The sequence below is a fragment of the Marmota flaviventris genome, chromosome 1 (assembly GCF_047511675.1).
Source record: "Marmota flaviventris isolate mMarFla1 chromosome 1, mMarFla1.hap1, whole genome shotgun sequence".
Classification (NCBI taxonomy): Eukaryota; Metazoa; Chordata; class Mammalia; order Rodentia; family Sciuridae; genus Marmota; species Marmota flaviventris.
Window position 1 is genome coordinate 17,233,870 of NC_092498.1, and position 23,334 is coordinate 17,257,203.

Genomic DNA, 23,334 nt, shown 5'->3' on the forward strand with positions numbered 1-23,334 from the left:
AAATGTTCTATAAATTGGTTGGTCATTAAAATGACTCTTATGTTACTTATTAAACATAAAAGATTATTGAAATAATCCCAAACACACTTGGGAGCAAGGCCTAGCATGGGGAGAAAGAAAATGATCCAATTTTGTTAGCATTATGTCTCTAAATCTGTTTGTATTTGACAGAGAGCAAAATATGTCCTGTGGTGAAACTGAAGGACTGCTGGTAATAATTATGAGTAGAATGTTATTCCTAAAATTATAGCAGGCACATGATAAAGCAGAACTTTTAAATTGCAGGTTTGGATGATACTTGGAACAAAAGACCTGCATTGGCCTCTGTAGCAACTGGCATAACAATGTGATAATTACAAACTACGCTTTAACCCTCACACCATCAAGTGCAATTTAATGCATAGATTAACAAAGAGCAAAAAAGAAAGGCACTCACATTTATCAAGGTCTATTTTGTGCCACATACCATGCTTGATACATAACTGCTCCCGTTTCACTTAATTCACATAATCACCCTGGAAGGTAGACGTCCCTTCTGGTTTATACACGGCATTTCTGCAAGATTGTAAGTGTTCATGATCACGCAGTTAGAACATCCAAGTTAGTTCTGACTCAAATGTCATGCTTTTTCTACCACAGGAGGATGACTCTTAAATACAGTAGATATGATACAAATTTAGGAATATTTTAGGAAAGAGCAAGCATGATATTCACTAATAGAACAGAATTACAACCGACCAACTCTGCTTATCTGATCAAATATTATTTGCTCTGAGGTTCATAAAGTGAGGCATCCCACTTAATTTTAAAGCTCTTTTGGTATTGAGTAATGAAAAGATCATTTATTTCTTTTTGCACAGTTCTCTGTAAGAGATTATTTCCAAACTGCCTTTTGCCTTTCTTCCTGATCATCTTGTTTTTAAATATATATATTTTTAAGTTGTAGTCAGACACAATACCTTTATTTTATTTTTATGTGGTGCTGAGGATCAAACCCTGTGCCTTGCACATGTTAGTTGAAAGCTCTACCACTGAAGCACAACCCCAAACCCCTGATCATCTTGATACATGTCATAGTTATTTAACACACTCCAAAAACTTTCATGTGACAGAGAAAGGTTTGGTTTAAATTGACACAGACATGGAGATTGGAAAAGTCTCAAAGTAAACTATAGTCTTACTAACTTGGTACAGTTTTATATAAGACTTGTATATATATATGGCTTGTATATATTCCCGGTAACTGTTAGAAAAAAAATGAAATCATGCTTTGCCAATACTACCCAATTTCTATATTATGCAGACAATAATAATCTGTGCAAAAAGTAAAAATTAGGTTACATTGCAGATGCTGATTGTTATCTTTCCTGTATGCATTTCCACACATTAGGCAATGTTAATAAAGTTATAAATACCATTCATTAAGTGCCTATCACACACCAGGCACTATGATGTGCTCCTGGACCATTGCATTTAACACTGGCAACCAGTTTGTGAACTAGGCATCTTATCTCTATATTAAAGAGAAGGGAGACGGAAGTTAATGAAATTAAGAAACTTGCCCAGAATTGCACATTAGACTAGCATCTCACTTTGCTGTTCAACCTTTGTTTATCTGTGAACAAAGCTCATTATTTTAACAACTTTTCTACATTTTTTATAAGTAAATATTGTTTTAGAAAATTTCTGCATTTTTATTTTTTTAATATTGGGAAATTTTTATTATTTTCATTTTTTTCTCTCTATTTCTACAGGGAACCAAAGTCCTACAGATGTTCATGTGGTATCTGAATCCACGGCAAGTTTTTGACCTTTCGCAGGAAGGGCCAAAAGATGCGTAAGTCTGGAATATCCTCCAGGATCCAAATGTATTGTAGGCAAGATAGAACTTTCTGATTTGAGGGTCAAGCTCCTTACCTGATTACCTTGTGAAACATTTTTTGACCATCTCTTCTCTACTCTCCCACCTGTACTTTCTTACCTTTAAAATGTTATCTGATGGTCTCTTTTATTCTTTCTTGTGTTACTTTCTTTCAAAACATAAAATGGATGGAGTTGGAGAATATCATGCAAAGCAAAATAAGCCAATCTCAAAAAAACAGAGGCCAAATGTTTTCTCTGATAAGTGGATGCTAATCCATATGGGGAGGGTATGGGCTGAGTGGAGGAACTTTGGATGGGCAAAAGGGGAGATGAGGAAGGGGGGAAAGGGGTAGGAAAGACTGTGGAATGGGATGAACATTATTACCCTAAGTACATGTATGATTGCCCAAATGGTGTGACTCTACTTCATGCACAACCAGAGAAGTGAAAAATTTTGCTCCATTTGCATCAATGAATTGAAGAGCTTTCTACTGTCATGTATAACTGATTAGAACTAATAAATAAATAAATAAACATACTTCTCAATGGCTGACTCATTGATTACTTTCAATGTATTTGCTGCTCATGTGTGTTGTGTGCTACTGTAGATTATTCATAGCAAGTTGTGAACTGAGAAAGGACCCCTTATTTTTCTGTTTATGCATGTACAACTTTGGAGATGCACACTTACTTGCAATGTGGGTTGACCTCTGGGGAGCACAGCCATATTTATTTGTGAATATTTGGTTTGGAGGGCTTGCATGTGTGCATATGTGTGTGTTTGAGAGATTGATTGATTGATGATTTTAACTGTGGGCTCTACACCAACATGGGAAAAACATTTAAATTCCTACTCAATCCATTTTTCGAGTTTCTCAAAAATCTCATTCTCTGTTTTTGCTAGAATGTTGAAAATTAGGTCAACATGAAGGTGATTCAATGTGCATGGTGGAAAAGAGCCGGATCACTTTTGCTGTTTTGTACTTCCTGTTTTAAAGCCACCTACTAAGAGAGTTCTGATGTTATCTGATTAAACTTTAAAACATAAAGGATAGGAGTTTTTTAAATAAGTAGCAATATCCGAAGCAAAGAGATGTCAACTCAGATGATTTCTACAGAAATACTATTCCTGCATGAACGGATAGATTATATATTTTAAACATGCAGAAGAACATGAATTATGAAACTTAAATTTGTCATTCCCCAAATCTTTGCCTTTCTTTGCCACTAGAGTTTGCTCTAAGCCTTTTGTATTTTTTTCTGTATTTGATTGTGCTAAGGCGAATCTACTATGCTGGCTTGTGATTTTTATCTGTTGACACTTAATAAGATTTTATCACTTTAGTGAGACCTCAGGTAGATTCTTTATAGGTCACCATAGAAAGTAAGAAAGGACAGGAAATATTTTCAGAAAAAGAAAACATCCTTTTACTTCAACAGGTGATGTTTTCTAGAGCAGACCCAGTAATAGCTTCATTAAGTAGCAGATGATCACCAGGGGCAGCATCTCTACATCTTCTTGAGAGCCATCTGGTAGGAGAACACAATCTGTCCTCAGCAGGCAAAGTCAACAGTACAGGAAAATCAATAAATCTTCCCCTCTTGGGCTGGGAGTGTAAGTAGGGCTGTGAGTGAGTCCATTGAGTGATAGACTTGTAGGTTTGGTTATAACAATAGTGGAGAAAATCTCCATTTCTCTAAAAAAAAAGTTCTAGAATTAAGAGTGGGAATACAGATTTAAAACTAAGTAATTCTAGGAAAAGCTAATATAATAATAAGAAGACATATAAGGGGTATTGTTTATCAATTAATGGTGGTTTTCTTTAAGAAAGGAGAAGAGTGAATGATAGGAAAAGAAAAAGAGAAAAAGTCAAGAACTAAAGAGAAAAAAATAAATACAAGTTGATATAATAAAGGGAAGCATGAGAAATAAGAACCCAGGGACACGCCCAAATCCCATTCAGTATTGGCCATTTAAAATACTGTTGGCTTCTACCTGTGGTCCAATTGCTGGACGAGTTCTCCTGTGGTTACTTGGACCAGTTTTAAGGGTATTGTCATCCTCAGGATGGCACATTTTTCCCAGGGGATGCCACCTCCCCGATCATGTCCTGTGTTTTCTCTTTGCTACCCACAGTACTTGTTCTTTTGTTTACTTTTTCTTCTGTTTGCTCTTCAGGCTTGAGCTCTACAGGAAGGTACCTAATCTGAGAATTCTGGCCTGCGGTGGGGATGGAACGGTAGGTCCTTGAAAGAGAATCTGGTTCTCTCCCTTCTTTCCTCTTGTTTTCCATGTGACTGTTTTCTGTCTTCGTTTCTGATCTTCCCAACCCCATAAAGTGAACGTGTCTGCCCTGTGAATTGTAGCCCCAGGGCTTAGAAGAGACTATGCTATTGTCCTCATGGCTGCCTACTCCACCTTTCTAAAGTCTCTTCACTCATCACATACACTATACCTGTCCCTCAAGGTGAGGATACAGGCATATCAGTGAAATGAAGAATGGAGACAGTTAAATTCATTTTAAAAATAAAAATATTTATTCACACTTATAGTTAATGGTTATTTTTTTAAAACTAACATAAAAATTCAAAATTGTACATATTAGTCAGGTGGTGTTTAGATACATGTATTCATTGTATAATGTTTAAATCAGGTTATACATACATATCCCTTCAAACAGTTATCATTTTTTTATGGTGAAAATATTAAATCCCTTCTAAAGTTTTGAAACATACAGTACCTCATGGATGTCTTCGTTCACTCTGCTGTGCAGTAGCATGTCAGAATTTCTTGCTCCTAACTGTGACTTAGTTCCCAGTGATCCCTCTTTCTCCATCCATCCCTTCCCATCCCTTCCTTCTCCTCTTACTATCAGAGTTCTACTCTCACATTATGAGATAACCTGGCTTTGATTCCACATACAAGTGAGATCATGTGGTCCTCGTCTTTCCATGCCTGGCTTCTTTCACATACTATAATAATCTCCAGCTCTAGAAAACATCACCTGTTTAAGTGCTGCAAATGACAAGATCTCCATGTCTGGAGAGTATTGCATGGTATATACTTAAGTATTTTCTTTATCCATTCATCAGTTGGTGGACTTAGCTTGTTTCCGTCCCTTTGCTATTTTGAATAGTTTTGCAGTGAATTTTCCTGCTGAGGCCGATACTGATTATATTTCTTTGGATAAATACTCACAAGTAGAATTGCTGGGTCCCATGGTAGTTTTTAATTTGTTGAGGAGCTTCCATGTTGTTTTCCACAGCGGTTGTTTTATTCAGCTTTTCCGTCGTTGAGACCAAAAGACCTGCAAGAACAATTTTAGAGCAGGAAAAGTTTATTTGGTGCTCTTGGTTTCAGAGGTCTCATTTCATAGACAGCTAACACCATTCCTCTGGGTCCAAGGTGAGGAAGAACATCATGGTGGAAGGGTGGGTGTGGTGGGGGAAAGCAATTTAGGATATGGCACTAAGAGACAGAGAGACAGCTCCACTCACCAGAGACAAAATATGAATTCCAAATGTACGTCCCCAATGTCCTATCATCTCCTACCATAGCCTGTCTTCCTACAGTTACCATCCAGTTAATCCATAGTAGTGGATTAATCCATGGATTAAATTACAACTCTGGAAATCTAATGATCTCACCTCTTGGTTCTTCTGTTTTGTCACACATGAACTTTTGGGGAACACCTCGTATCTAAATCATACAGTGGCTATTCCTGTTGACCACAGTGTCCTAGGGTTTTATCCACATCCTTACTAGCATTTTTTATCTTTTTTTTTTTTATAATGGCCATTTTTACTGGGGTGAAATGCCATTTTATTGTGGCTTTGTTTTACATTTCCCTGATAATTAATGATGTTGAAAAATTTTTTATGATCATTAGTGTGTCTTCTTTTTAGAAATGTCTAATTAGGTTTAATGCCTGTTTTTAATTGAGGTATTTCTCTTCTTTCTATTGAGTGTTCTTATTTCTTACATATTCTGGATATGAACCCCTCATGTCAGATGTATGGTCTGCACACACTTTCTCCCATTCTATCATCTGTCTCTTTACCATGCTGTTTCCTTTGCTGTGCAGAAGCTTTTAAGTTCAATGGAATCCCTGACTATCTTCACTTTTTCTTTTAGTGCTTTTGGGATCCTGTTAAAAAAAAAAAAAGCTTTCCCATTCCAACATCCTGAAGTGTTTCCTTTACACTTGTTAGTAGTTTCCTATTTCCAGGTCTTACATTTTAGTCTTTAATCCATTTTTACTTTATATTTGAAATGGGTGAGAAGTGGGGGTCTAGTTGGATTCTCTCAGCATCCTTTAATGAAAAGACTATAATTTCACTAAAGTGTATTCTTAGAACACTTTGGTTTTTCTTTTAAGGTTATTTGGTCATAGAGGTGTGCATTTACTTCTGGGCTCTCTATTCATTCCCTTGGTCTGTGTTCTTGATTTTATGCCAGTGCCATCCTGTTTTGATTACTAAAGCCTTGTAGTGTGGTGCTTCCTGCTTCATTCTTTTTGTTCATGATGTCTTTGGCTATCTGTGCTTTTTTAAAGGTTTCATTCAAATTTTAGTATTTTGTATCTAGTTCTGTGAAAAACGTCAGTTATTTTGGTAAGGGTTGCATTACATCTGTAGATTGCTTTGGATAGTAGTGTGGACATGGTAACAATATTGATTCTTCTAATCCATGAACTGATGGTGTATTTCCACTTTTTAATGTTCTCTCCAGTTCTTTTCATCACTGTTTTATAGTTTTCATTGTAGATGTCTGTCACCTGAGTGGTTAAATGTATTCTTAGGTATTTTATTTTTATATCTATTATGAATGGTAATTGCCTTCTTGATTTCTGTTTCAAATAATTCACTAGTAGTGATTTTTATGTGTTGATTTTAAATCCTGCTACTTTGCCATCTTTGTTCATTAATTCTAATAATTTTTATGGAGTCTTTGTGTTATATAATGTCATCTACATACAGTGATAGTTCAGCTCCCTCTTTTACCATTTATATACCCTCCACTTCTTTCTTTTGCCTAATTTCTCTGAATAGGACTCCCAGACTATGTTTAGTGAAAGTGGTGAAAATGGGCACCTTGTCTTTTCCCCAGATTTTTAAAAAAGACTTTTAGCTTTTCTTCAGTCATTATAATGTTAATTGTTGATTTATTATAAACTGCCTTTATGATGTTTAGATACATTCCTTCTATACCTAAGTTGTTCTGCATTTTTAGCATGAAGAGATGTTGAATTTTATTAAATTTCTCTTCTGCCTGTATTGGGATGATCTTAACTTTTTGTCTTTCATTCTGTGGAGATGATGTACCATACTTTTGAATTTGCATAAATTGAACCATCCTTGCATCCCTAGGGTAGATCCCAGTTGATGGTATAGAAGAATATTCTTTTTAATGTGCTGTTGAATTCAGTTTACTTGTATTTTGGGGATTTTTCCATTTATGTTCATCAAAGAAATTGGCTTGTAGTTTTCTTCATTTGTTATTTCTTGTCTGGTTTTGGTATTGGAATAATGCTGGCCTCATAGAATATGTTTGGAAGAATTCCCTCTTCTTTGACTTTTTGGAATAATTTAAGAGAAATTGATACTCATTCTTTAAATGTTTGGTATACCTAAGTAGTGAAGTCCTCTGATCCTGGGCTTTTCTGTGGTGGGAAACTTTTTCTCACTGATTAAATCTAATTACTTGTTAAGGTCTTTTCAGGTTTTAAATTTCTTTATGATTCAATCTTGGTAGGGTATATGTGTCTAGGAAATTCTCCATTTTTCCAGGTTATCAAATTTATTTGTGTATATTTGTTCATAACCTTTAATGATCCTGTTTGTTTCTTGGTGTGAATTGTTGAGTCTCATTTTGCTGTGTCTTTCTCTCTTTTTTTTGGTACAGCTAAGGGTTTGTCAATTTTGTGTAGCTCATCTAAGAACCAGCTCTTTGATACATTGATATTTTATATTTTATTTTTTGTAATCTTTATTTATTTCTGCTCTGAGCTTTATTACTGCCTTCTACTAATTCCAGATTTCTTTTCAATAGATTGAATACAGCAATAGAATAAATACAGCAATAGATTGTTTGTTTTAGATCTTCCTGCTTCTTTGATGGAAATATTTGTTGCTATAAGCTTTTGCTATATCCCATAGATTTTGTTTTGTTGTGTATCCATTTTCATTTGTCTGAAGAAATCTTCAGTTTCCTTCTTGATTTATTCCTTGATCCATTGGTTGTTCAAGAGTAAGTTGTCTCATTTCCTATTTGTATGATTTGCATTTTTTTCTTTTAATCAATTTTTAGTTGTATTGTACTGTTGCATAAAGATACTTAATATAAAATCATTTTTTTTTAATTTGTTAAGACTTGTGACCTATTGTGTGATCTATCATGGAGAATGCTCCACGTGCTATGAGAAGGCTAGGTTTTCTGGAGGTATGGATGGAATTTTCTGTAGATGTCTGCTAGGTCCATGTGGTCTAGGGTGCAATTTAACTCTGCCATTTCTTTATTGATTTTCTGTCCAGATGATCTGTCTATTGATGAAAGGGTAATTAATTAATCTCCCCTATTGTTACTGTGTTAGAGTCTCTTTCTCCCTTTAGATCTAATAAAAGTTGCATAATATATTTGGATTCTCCAATATTGGGTGTATATGTTTAGAATTTTTTTTGTTGCTAAATTAACCCCTTATACAGTGACCTTCTTTGTCTTTTTAGTGCTTTTGATTTAAAATCAATTTTATCTGATGTAACTATGGCTACTTCATCTGGCTTTCGGATTCCATTTGCCTGAAATATCTTATTCTATCCCTTTACTTTTAGTCCATGCATGTCCTTAGAGGTGAAGTAAGTTTCTTATAGGCAACATATAGTTTTTAAAAATTTATCCATTTGCTGTGCCTTTATTTAGAAATTTTAATCCATTTACACTTAAAATAATTATCAGTAGGTAAAGGTTTATTATTATTATTATTTATTATTATTATTTTGGTAGTGCTGGGGGTTGAACCCAGAGCCTCTGATATGGTAGGCAAGAATTCTACAACTGAACTATACCCCCACCCCTAAAGAAAGTTCTTAATATAGTTGTTTTATAACTTATTTTCTAATTTTAATATAATTTCTTTCTTTCTCACTCTCTTACAATCTCCTTTTGTGGTTAAATGATTTACTTTAGTAGTTAATTTTAATTGCTCACATATTATTTTTTGTCTATCGCAAATTTTTCGATTGTGGTTACAATGAGGCTTACAGAAGCATCTTTTGATTATAAAAAGCTATTTTGAAATAGCTGTTAAATAACAACTTAATGTAACCATAAAGATAAGAAAGAAACAAAATATATACTAATTAAGAACACCACACTTGCACTCCTCACATTTTGTGGTTTTTGAATCCCATTTTACAACTTTCTGTATTGTCTCTCTCAACATATTACTGTGGTTACTGTTATTTTTAATTGTCTTGTCTTTTAGTCTTCATATTAAAACATGAGTACTTTACTCACCATTCTTACAATATTAGAACATTCTGAATTTGTCTATATTGTTATTTTTTTTCAGTGAGTTTTCTACCTTTCAAAATTTTATCCTTATTAACACCTCTTTTTTTTTTCTTTTTTTAAATTGGTTGTTCAAAACATTACAAAGTTCATGATATATCATCTTTCATACATTTGACTCAATTGGGTTATGAACTCCCATTTTTACCCCAAATACAAATTGCAGAATCACATCGGTTACACACTCACATTTTTACATAATGGCATATTAGTGACTGTTGTATTCTGCTACCTTTCCTTTCCCCTACTATGAAGAACTCCCTTTAGCTTTTCTTGTAGACAGACAGACCTGGTGGAGATATGGAGATATATTCCCTCAGCCTTATTATTTTTTTCCTCTGAAAATGTCTTCGTCTCTTCTTTACTTTTGAAGAATAGCTTTGCTGGGTAAAATATTCTTGGCTGAAAATTTTTTTTGTTTGTTTTTAATAATTTTTTTGTTGAAGGTGGATACCTTTATTTTATTTTATACTTATGTGGTGCTGAGGATCGAACCCAGTGCCTCACGCCTGCGAGGCAAGCGCTCTGCCACTGAGCCACAATCCCAGCCCCGTGTTTGTTTGTTTTTTTGTTTTCCTCTTTAGTACTGTGCACACCTATGCCAGGTCTCCTGGCTTTTAAGATTCCTGCTGAGAAGTCTGCTATCAGGAGAATTGAGATACACTTCAGGGTTATTTATTTCTTTTCTCTTGCTGCCTTGAGAATCTTCTCTTTATCTTTTATGTTTGAGAGTTTGATTATAATATTGTCTTGGGATTGACTTGGATGAATTGAATCTGACTGGATATTTGTATCTTAGTCTAAGTGTGAGAAGTTTTCATCATCTCCTCTTTGAATAAGCTTTCTACCCTTTGGCAGTCTCAGATTCCTCTTGAACTCCAATAACCCAAATATTTGCTCTTTCATTGCTGTCTCAAATTTCCCATAGGCATTTTTCATTTCCCTTTCTTATTTTTTTTCTCTTCTAACCACGTATTTTCAAGTAGACTGTCTTTGAATTCAACAATTCTTTCTTCAGTTTATTCTGTCATGCTATTGATAAAGCCATTGTGATGCCATTGTTTTTTAAATTTCACTTAGTGTATTTTTTATTTCACAGATTTCTGTTTGTTTAATTTTTTTCTATCTGTTATATTGTTCTGTTGGATATGGAATTACTTCTCTGTCTTTTCTTGGAGCTTGTTAAGTTTCCTTGAATCAGCCATTTAAAATTCTGAATCTAAGTGTTCACCCACACTGGTGACTCTCTGGTTAGTTTCCGGTGTCTTATTTTCACCATTATATTAGGTCATGTGTTCTTGAAAACTCTTAATGCTTGGTGTGTGGTGCCACCTGGGGATTGAAGATTAGGTAGAGATTCCAGCCTTTGAAATCTGGCATTGTTTTCGTCTTTACAGAAATTCTAAGTAGGCTCCTTATTTTCTCTGAGCCTGTAGTCTCCTGTGTTATCTCAGCACTTAGAGGGCACCCTAAGCCCAGGATCTTTTCAAGTATGCTGTCGGTATATTGTCATTGTTTCAACACTAGAGGGAGAACCACGTCCAGGTTTGTTCCAAATCCACGGTTGATATGTTATTTAGCATAAACCATCGGATTACAGAAGAAGGTAGCCCATCCCCCCAAGCCTTTCCCTAGGACTGGGGTAGGCCTGGGTGATTTATCCACAGTGCTTGAGAGAGAACAGCCCCAGGCTCCCATGCCATACCCATGGCATGCTGACTCTAACAGAAGTCTAATGGACTGGGACTGTGTGTCTCTGTCAGCACCAGTGCTGTTCCAGAGGTGCTCTCTCTGCCATCATTGGCAAGGGGATAGGGGTTGTTAATATTTGCCCATTGTTAGGTTTCACCAGCCTGACGTTTTCTAAGGCAAAATGTCAGGAGAGCTACCCTGTCCTACCCTCTAGCATATGGAGTCTTTTTCCACACTGTGCTGCCCACGATTGGGGTAGTACTGGTGAAGGCAGGCTCTTGGCTACCAGAGATAATGCTCAGAGATGCACACTTAGGCGCAAGGACCTGTAAACTCAGGAGGGAACCCAGGACCATACTGCAATGGGGCAGTGATAGAGGCCCAAACATGAGAGTGTTCCATGAGGGCGTGGGTCTCTGCCTAGTTCTGGGACAGATCCAGAGGCTTTATCTGTGAGCAGTGGCCTAGGGTCAACTGGAATGCCTGAGTTTTGAGATTGGGTAGTGGAAACAGCCCCCTGGCCACTAAGGGAGATGCTAAGCTGGGTCACACCTGAGTCTCACAGCATAGTCTTGGTGGGGGGTTACCCCAACATAATCCAAGTCTGACAATGATGCAAGACAAAACTAGAGTCTGTTCTACTGGCTTGTAGTTCTCTACCAGATGTCAGGTTTTGTCTAGAGGCTCCATCTGCGAACTTGAGTCTGGTTATGGGTCCTTTGGTTTCTGCCTGGTATTGGATCTCACCAAGGTGGGCCTAGCACTGAGCTCCAAGACAAAGTCCTGTGCTGGCATTTGTGCCCTGCCATCAGGTGGTGTCTTGCTTCACTCTCTGCTGGGAAGAGGGGTAACAGAGGCAGTTAGCTGCTTGGATGATGCAGTTCTTTTGGCTCAATTTGAGGGTATTGATCTGGGAGAGTGGTTGTGGGGCTCTGTCTAGCATCTGTCTAGCATCTGGCTTTGCTGTGGTGGGCCTGGAACTGGGTTTCAAGTCTAAGGTATGGGCTTAATTCCCTTTCCTTCCCCGAAGTGGGAAGTACATTTTTATATGCTTCTTGGAGTTATGCAAGAGGTGATATGGGTAACTCCTTTATTCTTTCATCAATGAATGTTTTGTTTTTATTTTACTAAAACCAGGCACTATAGTCTCTCATCTGAATTCTTAGCTCCCATGAAGGTAGTTCAGTGCATAAATAGCAATTGGCATGTTTGCAGGAGCCCATCACTGGAGGATCTTAGCTGCCATCTTACTCTGCCTCTCTCTGTTCATTTGTAATGATTGATCAAGTGAGCAAAAAGAAATATATGAATATACTTGAATTATTGCCTTTTTTCTAGTGGCAATAAAATTAAATAACCAAAACAAATGTTGGTTTGCCTTAAAGATTATTAATTGGTTCCATTTGTGTTCATTTGTGAAGAAAAATGCAGAATTGGGTTAAAGCTTACTATCTTGAATATGTTTTCCCTATTTATTATGTCTTAATTGTTTCTCCATTTGGCCTCTACTTTTGTGGATATATTTAGCCAAGGTAAAGAAGTGAGAATCATGACAGCTTGTGCTGTCCAGCGCCTTTTTATTTTGGATTTGGAGTTTGATTTTTTTAGGATCTAAGATTGTCTTATGAACTATCTTCAGTTTTTCTTTAAAGTCCCCAATTAGCATGTTTCATTCTCAAAGGTTGTCACAAAATCTCCCCTTTAATTTCCTCTCATGGCACAAAAACATATAATACAGCTTCATGAATGCAACTGGAGCAAAATAGAACACCATTGGTCCCTCAATATACTTGGCGAAGAGGAAACATTTTTTTTTCCAGTTGGGAAAATGGTATTTACCATTCTTCAGGGTCATAATACAAATCTTTACCTCATGAAATTCATTGTAAAGTCTTACAGCTAGAAAAAATCCTAATGACGTTTAGTCTGGTGTTTTCCAAAATGTATTTGGTCATGGAATTTTATTCTCCAGAATGCTAGTTAAATTTCAATTGGTTCTAGTGTTCTAGTGATATATTTGTGCTAGTGTAGGGGTAACAAGGATGTGATCTCTCACCTTCCCATCATATTTTTTTTTACAAGCAGACACTCCTGTAACAAAATACAGGTTAACAAGAAAATAAGCATAAAAATTATTTAATCAAAGCTTTATGTGACAGAGGAACCTTTAGTTGAAGGTCCAAAGTCCTAGGGAAAAATCATTTGCTTTTATGCTTAGATTTGATGAAGAATGGACAGCTGGGTAGAAATGTGAATGGACATGACTATCTGATCTGATAGTCGCAGGCTGAAGGAGGAGCCCAGTGAGGGCCGTGTGCTCAGATACTTCTTGGATTCTCTGTATAGAGTTCCTTCCTCCCAGGTATAGGGCAGAACCTCTTGGGGGAATGAGGGTCTTAGGATTAGAAAGTTAGGTCAGGGAATATTTTTATGGCCAGCTCCTAACCAGGAAGGTGGGAAAAATTGAAGCAATATTTTTAGGCTTTATGGCTTGCTTTGGGTGGTGGTGTGTGTGGGGGGGAAGGTTTCTATGACCTTCCTTGGCAAAGAGGAATTCTGATTTCTGTGACTCACAGTGGAAGAAAATGAAGGGAAGAGAGGCAAAAGTCCAGGAGAAAGTCAGAGAGAAACAGAAACCTTGCTTATGAGGCCCTTCCAATGTCCTTCAGTTCAAAGCTGTCAGCATGCCAAAATGCCATACCTTGGGACATCATTTTCTAAGCCCAAACACTATTGTAGAATTTTCCCAACTTCCTTTTAAAACAATTACATCCAAGCAAATCCTCTAGGGCTAATTACACTGTGTTCTTTCACCACTCCTCAGTTGTCTTCAGTGAAAGGCTAGCCTTTACCACAGCCACTTTCTTTATTTAGAACCTGCTTGCCTTACTGTATGACTTCAGCATGCCACTCACCTTCTTTCTCCTCCAGATCTAGTGACAGCAACAGAGAAGTTGAGGATATGCCCTGGCATTCAGAATTCACAGTTCTTCCTCTTCCTTATCTGAAATCCACACCAGCTACCTATTATATCCCCAAATTGTGGAATTCATCACTGTATCTGGTGTTCCACCTCCAAATCTCCACTGAAACTCCCATTAGACCTCTGCTCCTCTTCCTCCTCCTTCCCTTCCCTCTACTCAGCAGATATGTGTAGAAATCACTGCATTAGTTTGAGTACTAACAAAGTCCACATTATGGAGAGAATCTCTGCAATTAGAGGTGTTCACAAACATGGGATTCCACAGTATAAAGGATAGAGAGGGAGGGGAATCACATCCAAATACTTGGAAACACATAATTATGGAACTCAAGCCAAAGTCCAGAAAGAAAATGAAAAGACAGGAGATTAGAATGGCAATCAGAGTGTGCTCTGTCAAGAAAATAAACCAGAAAAAAGTTTTAACAGTGAAGCAGTCATTAAATTTTTAAGGAAAGACTGAACATTACCATGAATTTGGAGACTATGAAGTACCTGGTAACTTCAAGAAAGGAGTTTTAACAGAGTATTTAGGAAAATAACCAGAGTGATAGTGAGACTTGTATAGTTGTAGTGAACTTCTAAGGGCCATGACCAGTTATAGTGTTGAGTGTCTGTGAACTCTCTTGTGCCCTTGATACCCTGCTGTGTGACAAGTAGATGATCTGGTTCTCCTTCTACTTTTCTCATCTGGTCTTTTCTAGCATCTTCTCATCAAATGCTATGATTAATGGTAATTTCAAAAGGCTAAATATTTTTTCTATGCGTTAAGTGCTAACTTCAGTTTTCACATCCTTCCACATAACTGACAAATGTGCTAGTTGTTTACACTTGGGTCTCTCCCATCACTTGCAATAGATATACCTAAAATAGAAATAGTTTATTTACCCTTAGAATTGGTGAAGAGTTCCCCAAAAATGATTTCTTTCAGTAGTCGCTTCTGCTATCCAATTACTTGGAATCCAAACTTTGCTTATTTTAAACTTTATGTAAACCCAGATTTCATTTCTCTTTGTTAAAAGAAGGTGCTTTTTGAAAACCAAATGTGGTTTATGAAATGTTTATCATGGCATGGGATTGATATCTTTTGCTTTATTTGTTTAGAATATGAAACTTTTAGTTTGGTGGAGGCAGAATTTATATAAAGAAGAGGCAGCCTGATGGATTCATGAAGAAAATCTGCTGGCTTTAGGCAAGTGGAGTATAATTCTCAAGAGTGTCAGTTATATACTTGACATAAGATATTCAGCCCTTAGTTAGTGAGCCTATCTGTCACTGCCAATGCTGTCAGAATTCTGCCAGTGTGGTGACAAGACTCAGGGAAGAATCTGAGATGGAGTATTTTTGACTGATTATGATGAGGATATATTAACCCTTAATTATATCAGTGTAACTATACAAAACATTTTTTAATATGTAGAGATTGTGCATTATTTTGGAACAAAGACCACATTTAACAATTGTGACTTCTTGTTAAAAGTCTGGATTAAATTGATTTTAGGCATCTGCTCTTCTTGCTTATTTCTTGCTCATTTGGCTTCCCTAGATTAGCAGACATCATAGATGGAAAGGTGCTCCTGTACCCTGGTTTTCCCCAGCCACAGCATGGAAGGCATTATGATTTTCCTTTAATTGACAGAAATAAGCAGACCATTCTCAGTCCCTTCCCTCTTTCAACCTCAGCCTACCTAGATCCTCTCCTTTCTCATGAGCAATCTTGAGGTATATTCTCAGTATGTATTTGTTGTGAGTGAATCAATGAATGTCCCAAAACTACATTCCGTTTCAAAACACAGTGTATATCTTGACCTTTTCTTGATTTCTTTTGGGTGAATATAAAACACATTTCTATAAGTGGTAACTTTGTAAACTATTAAGTGCATAAATTAGAATATCAGAAGGAAGAATGGTAGTTTCTTCCTCCATGCAGTGGGGATTGGTTCCAGGAATCTCATATGTTCCCAATTCTACAGGCACTCAAGTCCCTTGTATAAAATGGCCTAATATTTACGTGGAACTTCCCATACACTTAACATCATCCCTATACTACTTTTACCACTGAGTATGATCTAAATACTATGTAAATAGTTTTTATTGTATTGTTTAGGGAATAATGACAAGAAAATGCACACATGTTCAGCACAGACCCAGTTGTATTTTCAGAAGATTTTAATTCACGGTTTGTTGAATCCTCAGAAACAGAGCCCACGGATATACAGGGCTGGCTGTGGAAGGGTCCAAGGCTGTGCCCTGATTTTCTTTCAGAGTCAGGAATGTTGCCCTTGTTCTCCTTTGGTTTCTCAGTATGAGTGCCCTTTACTTTTCTACTGCATACACCACCAGGCAGTGCAACGTGCATCTGTTCTTTTGGAAGAAAATGCCAGTTCACTGTCATCTGCATCCCTCAGCCACGTCTAATGTTAGTATACTGAAGAAGGAAAATATTGCTCAAAATATTGCTAAAGCTGAAAACGGACAGGTGGTGGCAGCATTGGCCAGCTGCTGCGGCAGGACTGCTCAGGGCCGAGGCGGAGGACCTGGTGTTCTCAATCTGTCAGCCTTGCTTTTCTTAACGAAGTAAGGAATGAATTCTGCAAGCTGGAAAATGATTTGGCCCAATCAAGATAACTTTCTTCAGTTCTGGTGGAAAATATGCCAGGTGCTATGTGTTGCAATGAATTAAATAATTTAATTGGAAGGGTGCTGGGTGAGCTGGTGGAGGTAATTTGGGATGGTAAAGCCCTGGCAAAACGAGCAGCTGCCCACGAGCCTGCAGTCGGCAGTCTGGAATTCCAACAGGAGCAGGTTGCTGATTACATGAAGGCAGAGCTTCAGTAACAGCCTTGGGGCCTGAGATTTTTTTTTTTTTTTTAAGTTTTGCTCTTATAAGGACAAAGACAGATTATTACACGAGATCCTGTATCTCTCCTGCTCTTGTAGGTGTATTGCTGTCCATTCTCTTCTTTATAGTCCCTGTACTGCAGGGCAGCTGGGTTTGGATTGTTCTTCATAGGCTTCAAAAGAAAAGCTGCTGATGTCAGACAAAGGTGGGGCTGATTTGAAAACTTAGGGCTTGGTTTTTCTTTAAGTGGAGCCAAAGGAAGTGGGTATTTTACTTCTAGTAAATGATCTTTATTGATGAAGAAGAAAAATATTGGCGAGTCATAGTAGCTAATGTTCATTGACCATTTCGTCTTTGTGAGGCACATGCTAAGCCATGTCGACACATTTCTTTTATTTATTTTTATTTTGTTAGTTGTAATTGGACACAATACCTTTTATTTACTTATTTACTTTTATGTGGTGCTGAGGATTGAACCCGGCACCTCCCATGTGCTAGGTGAGCGCTCTACCACTGAGCCACAACCCCAGCGCTGACACATATATTAATGTAAAATAACACCAAGATGCAGGTACTGTTATTATTCTTATTTCACAGAGGAGGGAAAAACAGATTAAGTGACTCCCCAGCCAGTTTGTGGTGGAGCTGGGCCTCAGCCCCACTGGGGTTCCTGTGTCCTGTGCCCCGCTGCTGCACTGCCTGATGCTACCTTCTGAGGGTGCTTTTTTACTGAGCAGTAATCCATAGCTGTTGAAAAAGAAAAACTCTTCAGGGCTGAGCCAAGGAAAGAGAGACCCACTTTAGCCAGAGCAGTATCAGCCTAACTTTAGTTGTTCATCAAAAAAATCTGTTCCATAAAAGGCAGGAGACATTTGATAATGGGGAAATACAAGATTGTCTGCTTGTATTCAGGGAAAGGCTGAATATTGGATCACTTGGCTACTGTAAAACGGAGATAGAAAATATTTTTCCACTTTTTAAAGCAAAACACCTTTACACTCAAATCAACTCTACCCTTTCCTTTGCTGTGTAGGCCAAACGTAGGAAGAGAGGAGAGGGTGAGAGATCCACAGATGCCCACAGAACCCTTGTGGCAGTATCACCAGAATTCTTGACAATTCCCACTGAGAAAGCAAACAGGAGCAGAGTCTAGGAAGGTCTGCATAAGGGCAAAGCCTTATGCCAATCAGAGGCCTCTAGAAGATAACAGCATCAAGTCAAGAAAGTTACGGGAAACTTTTCAAAGTCGTTTGTACTTTTTGCATTTCCTCCGCAGTAAATTAATCCTCTTACATTTTAGAATTAGCATTCCTCCTGTGGTTTAGAGTTTTTCTTTGTAGGCTCATCTTCAGAGAGAGTTGTTTGATTTTACTTTTCTATCTCTGTATCACTTCACTATCCCTTTCAGGCAGTTTCGAATTATTTCCAGAACTTTCAAACCAGAGCTGAGTTTCCTATGGATGGCTAAGGCTCCCACCCTGGGATGAGGGTGGGGGTACATCAGTGAGCTCGTGGAAAGCTGGGCCAAGCATCAATCAGAGACAGGCTCTTTCTGCTGCTTCCAGACACAACAGGTCTCCCTGGGACAGGGGTCATTCATGTTCTTTGTCCCACATCTCTTCTTCTTTGCCAAGAGGGAGCCTAGGGCCATTACAGCCTCCTGCTGTATTACTTTCATTCTCCATTGTAAGGAGACAGACTCTGCTCCTTCCAGGACCAGGAGCCAGGTTGCTCCAAGTCTTCATCTCAGCTTTGCCACTTTGTGTTTTGTTGGTTTCTGCTCCAAGAAGAAGTGTCCCCAATAGCCCTGTACCCTTTCCTTGTCTTACCTTTTCTCTGTCACTGCTGTGTCTAGAATGAAATGGGATGTCAAAAGCATAAACTCATAGCAATATCTTTGCCAGGAAGAGAGATTTCAACAAAACATAAGCAGACAAAATTCTAATTTAAATCTGCTTAAAATAGGCTCACTCTGAGCACAAATCAAAAAGGGGAGGTTGAATGATCATCTCTCAGAGAAGTTTTGAAGAGAAGACTTCCTTTTTCTATCTCTGTGTCACTTTTTCATCATCTAATGGGATGTTGCATTAAATTTCTGCTAAATTCCATTGCATATCTGCATGTCTGGTTCTACCTGAGCTGTTTGTATCTGTAATCAGTGATCCCTGATGGTTGGGCTTTCTGAGCATTTTTGTTCTTTTTCATGACCTTTAAGCTCTCTCCTAGTACTTTAATAGAGGTGTTTGGCTTTTCCTGTGTTTGCCTCTACTTTCAAGAGCACAGGAAGAGTGTCTAGCATGGTCATCAGAAACAATTTAGCATCTGGTGTTTTGTTCTCTTTCTTTGGCCAGCTTTGGTGGTATTATGTGTAAAAAAAAAAAATGCTAAAGAAGCCCTGGGGTCAAAAATCTAATGAATTGCCTAGGAGTAAATGACCAGTTTGGAGGAATGAATGAACTTTCTGACATTCTGTAGATAGACATTTTTACCTGGATTTTTAGTGTGACTTATTGAGTGAATGTAGAGGTGTGTCTTTTCAGAGGGCGAACACAGTCTTAGACTTTGTTGGTTGACAGGCGAAGCTTACATCCTGGGAAGGAAATCATATGAAGGAGGAGAAAGGATTTTAGAAGGAAGTCAAGAGAAGTAATACACTCCTCTGACTCGGCCATTTTATTTAGTCAGAAAAATCACATGATCTCTCTTCACCTTGAACAATAAATTTGTGTGATAACTGAATTTAATTCATCAGTTTCTAAGGTTTCTCTATCCTCAAAGAGGCCAAAATCACAGGCCGTTGCCTCTGGGACACTCAGGCCATATCCTGAACTGGGCTTGGTTCTTTTCTTGAAGATTCCCTACCTCATTGTGAAGAGGGTGGCCATTGGTGTTGGTCATATCTAATTTTAAATGCCACCTGTACTGCATAAACAGTGTGATATTAAGGAGGTCACTTAAACATCCTAGTCTCAGCTTCTTTATCCATTAAATGGGAATGAAAGTTACATCTATAGAGTATTTTGAAATTTAATAAGACAACTCATTGCAGGATTATTCTCAGGCATAGTGCCTAGGAAACCATTAAGCATGCTATCTTGTTATTGAGAACAGACATTCTACCTTTTATCTTAGACTAACTCAGTTATCTCTTCCTTTCAGCTGTGTTTTACTGGAATGGGTTCATTAACTGTGCTATGAATGCTTTAAGAAAACATGACTCTCATACAAATATGGAATGAATACCTGTCAAATTTAGTTGGCTCTGTAATGAGGGACCCAGTAAAATGGTAAAGCTGACTGAGAGAAGCAGAGGAGAAGAAATATGTAGTTCAGACCACAGTACTTTCCTAAACTTGAGACAAATTGGTTAATGTCATGGGGAACTATAACCACAACCTTTAATCTTCTCTTCTTGACATTTGCAGTTCTACCATGTTAACCTACAGTTATAAAATTCTTTACGTAGGCCTGTGAAACACTATTCTTATATGACATTGTAAAGATACACAGGTTCCTTTTTGCTTTTTCCAGGTTTGGGGTAATTTTTCTAAATGGTTATAATAAGACCACAACCTAAGTATTATTTATCGTAGAAAAAGATTAAACGGGGTATATTATTCTAGTATATAAGTATCTCTTTTCTACCTAAACTTATAATAGATACTAGGTCCACCCATAATTATCTTTTCATAATGTTTCATTAAAGAGGCTACGTGGATATTTAGGAAAAAAACAATTTGCAATGCTGAGGAAGGAGGGCAACCATCATTTAACAAGTACTTTTACAGGCCCTAGATTATATAAAGGGCATTATACACATTTTAGTTTAATTTCCAAACAATCCTGTGAGGTAGGTATTATTATTCCACTCCAAAATAGGTAAATGGGTCTCAGTGAAGTTAAATAATTTAATCAATGTTATATAGTCAGATTTTCCTGTGCCCTGTTATAGTAACTCTCCTAAATTTTAGAGTATGTATCTAGCTAAATACACAGATGATGGGTCTAGTTTTGCTTATGTGATAAAGCATGGTCCTTTTCCTATGAAGAGATTTACCTTTTTGAAACTGCCTGAGATAAGTGGCCTTTCTGTCCCCTACATATTGGATTAAAACGTGTTTGCAAGAGAAGTAAAACCTCAGCAATCATTTGGTTTAGTTCTGTATAGCCTCCCCTCAAACTGTCTTCTTTGTAACTTATTTATCTTTCTTTTCTGTCTTCTGGTCCCCAATGTGTCTGTAGGTGGGCTGGATCCTTTCCATCCTGGATGAGCTGCAGCTGAGCCCCCAGCCTCCTGTAGGGGTCCTTCCTCTGGGGACTGGCAATGACCTGGCTCGAACTCTCAACTGGGGCGGGGTAAGCATCGCTCTCAGAGGCTGCCCCTACCACAGGAGCAGACAGCATCCCTGGATCCCCCACATGCTTGGGAAGATTCTTAGAGGGAGGCACGATGCTGTTGGTGCCCAAGAGATGAGTTAGAAATGGGAGTCAAAGTACCCATGACCCTGATTTTATTTGGTAGCTTCTTCACTTTAAACTTACCATTAGCTAGAGGGAAGGGAAAGTTCAGAATGAGGAAAATGTGTGGTCAAAACACAGGGGTGGGGTATTAAGAGGTGCCTACTAGGACATAGTGTCGGGGGGTTGGTCTCCAGTCCTTACAAATTTGAATTAATCCTGCTCTCAGCCCTGGTTAGAATAACAAATAAGATTTAGATCTACGGTCCTACTTTTGGGCAGTAAAATCCTTACCTTATGGCTTTTTTGAGCATGGGTTTTTTTTTCTGATCAGTGTTATCATGGCTTTGGCTATACAGGTATTCGACTCTCCTTCCCAATATGGAGCATCTTAAGGCAAGTGTGGGGGGAAGTAGTTCTCTTGTCACTAACTGGCCATCCTATTGTTATTGTTTGATTGAGTAGTACTAAAATATTAAGAAGGCACAAGATACTAACGTATACCGCCATACATACCTACCTTTTACCTACTCACATAAGTCTCCATCTCATATGAAAATGATCTTCAGCAGACATTAATCTGGCCTTTGGGTACATTAACCTTTTATAGAATTTCATTTTGCTTTGTGGTTTATAGTCAGCAATATGTAAGTAAATATATTCATATGCAGCAACTAAGGGATTATCAGTGCTCATTTCTCACATCCCAATTAGCTTCACATGTTAATAATCACACTGTCCACAATGCATCCAGGAGGAATGAGTAGCTCCCTAAGAGGTTCCTCAGTCTGATTTGCCTCAGGTCACAGAAGGATGGTGGACTGAGACACCACCAGGGAGGGGTGACTGAGATGGAATGATAGTAGGAGAAACTGATTGATTGGAATCCTGACTTGATTCTTCCTTTTCTACACACATTTGTTCTGTGTACCCCTGAATTGCTCTAGTAAGTGGAATGAAAGTCCTATTTTTTACTCCAATAAAAACAGCCCTCCAGCATGACCCTCAATGCCCACCACTGGCTCTTGGTGCTGGGAAAAAAAATTATTTTTCAGCTTAAATCAGTGAGAGTGAGTGTTTTAAGTCCCTTGCCTATAGGTGTTGCCTGATGTTTTAATACCTGGAGAAAAGCAGCTTGCTCTCCCAGCCTGGCTAACATCAAAATAAGCAGAGCCATAGCAGAAGGACCCTTCTTTGCATGCTGTAGGATCAGAGGCGTTGCTTCACTCCCCACAGCAATGGGTGTCTTCTTTGATTTTGTCCTCAGGGTTACACAGATGAGCCGGTCTCTAAGATCCTATGCCAGGTGGAGGACGGGACCATTGTACAGCTAGATCGCTGGAACCTCCATGTGGAAAGGAACCCAGACTTGCCTCCAGAAGAGCTTGAAGATGGCGTATGTAAGGTTAGAGAGTCCTTCCTTCAGCAGAAAGGAGCCCCGGAGCATCTTCCTAAGTCACAGGAAACACATTTCTGGCTGTAGAGTCCTGGGCTGATTCCTTCCTATAACAGGGCAGCATTTGAGTTCCTGTCTCCCGGGGCTGTGGGAGTAATAGCACCACCCCCACGGAACCTGCCCCGTGGACCCTCTTTAAAGACTCAGATTTCATGCTTGCTTCCAGAGCTTAGGAAGTTGTCTTTAACTTTCACACTAGCAAGGCATGAATCCCCTATTTTAATCATCCAAGTTAATTGTAAACAACTTATGAGAAGATGGAATATGTACGTGTTCCAAAGCATCAAGCATATGGTCCTTTCAGTGGAAAGAAAACCTCCTGAGATGTCTGGCCTGATATCAAATATTCCTTATGTGTAGGAGGTTTGAACTAAGCCAATTTCTTCACCTGGTTGGGAGTTGAAGATGCCTAAATAAATGCTTTGCCTCAGTGTTTTCTTCTAGTTACTGAGCTTTCATTTCAAGCCAAACCA

The 23,334-nt window shown here is 38.1% G+C and overlaps 1 protein-coding gene across 2 annotated transcripts in view; it reads left to right on the plus strand.

Moving 5' to 3' along the window:
- The window catches only part of Dgki (diacylglycerol kinase iota), a 408,417-nt gene that overhangs the window by 218,225 nt on the left and 166,858 nt on the right, over positions 1-23,334 (plus strand). For both annotated transcript variants that reach the window (XM_027952172.2, XM_027952173.2), the window contains exons 11-14: positions 1,755-1,837; positions 4,043-4,103; positions 21,190-21,303; positions 22,673-22,810. In XM_027952172.2, coding sequence (XP_027807973.1) covers positions 1,755-1,837; positions 4,043-4,103; positions 21,190-21,303; positions 22,673-22,810 — 396 coding nt within the window. The remainder of the gene's footprint in view (positions 1-1,754; positions 1,838-4,042; positions 4,104-21,189; positions 21,304-22,672; positions 22,811-23,334) is intronic.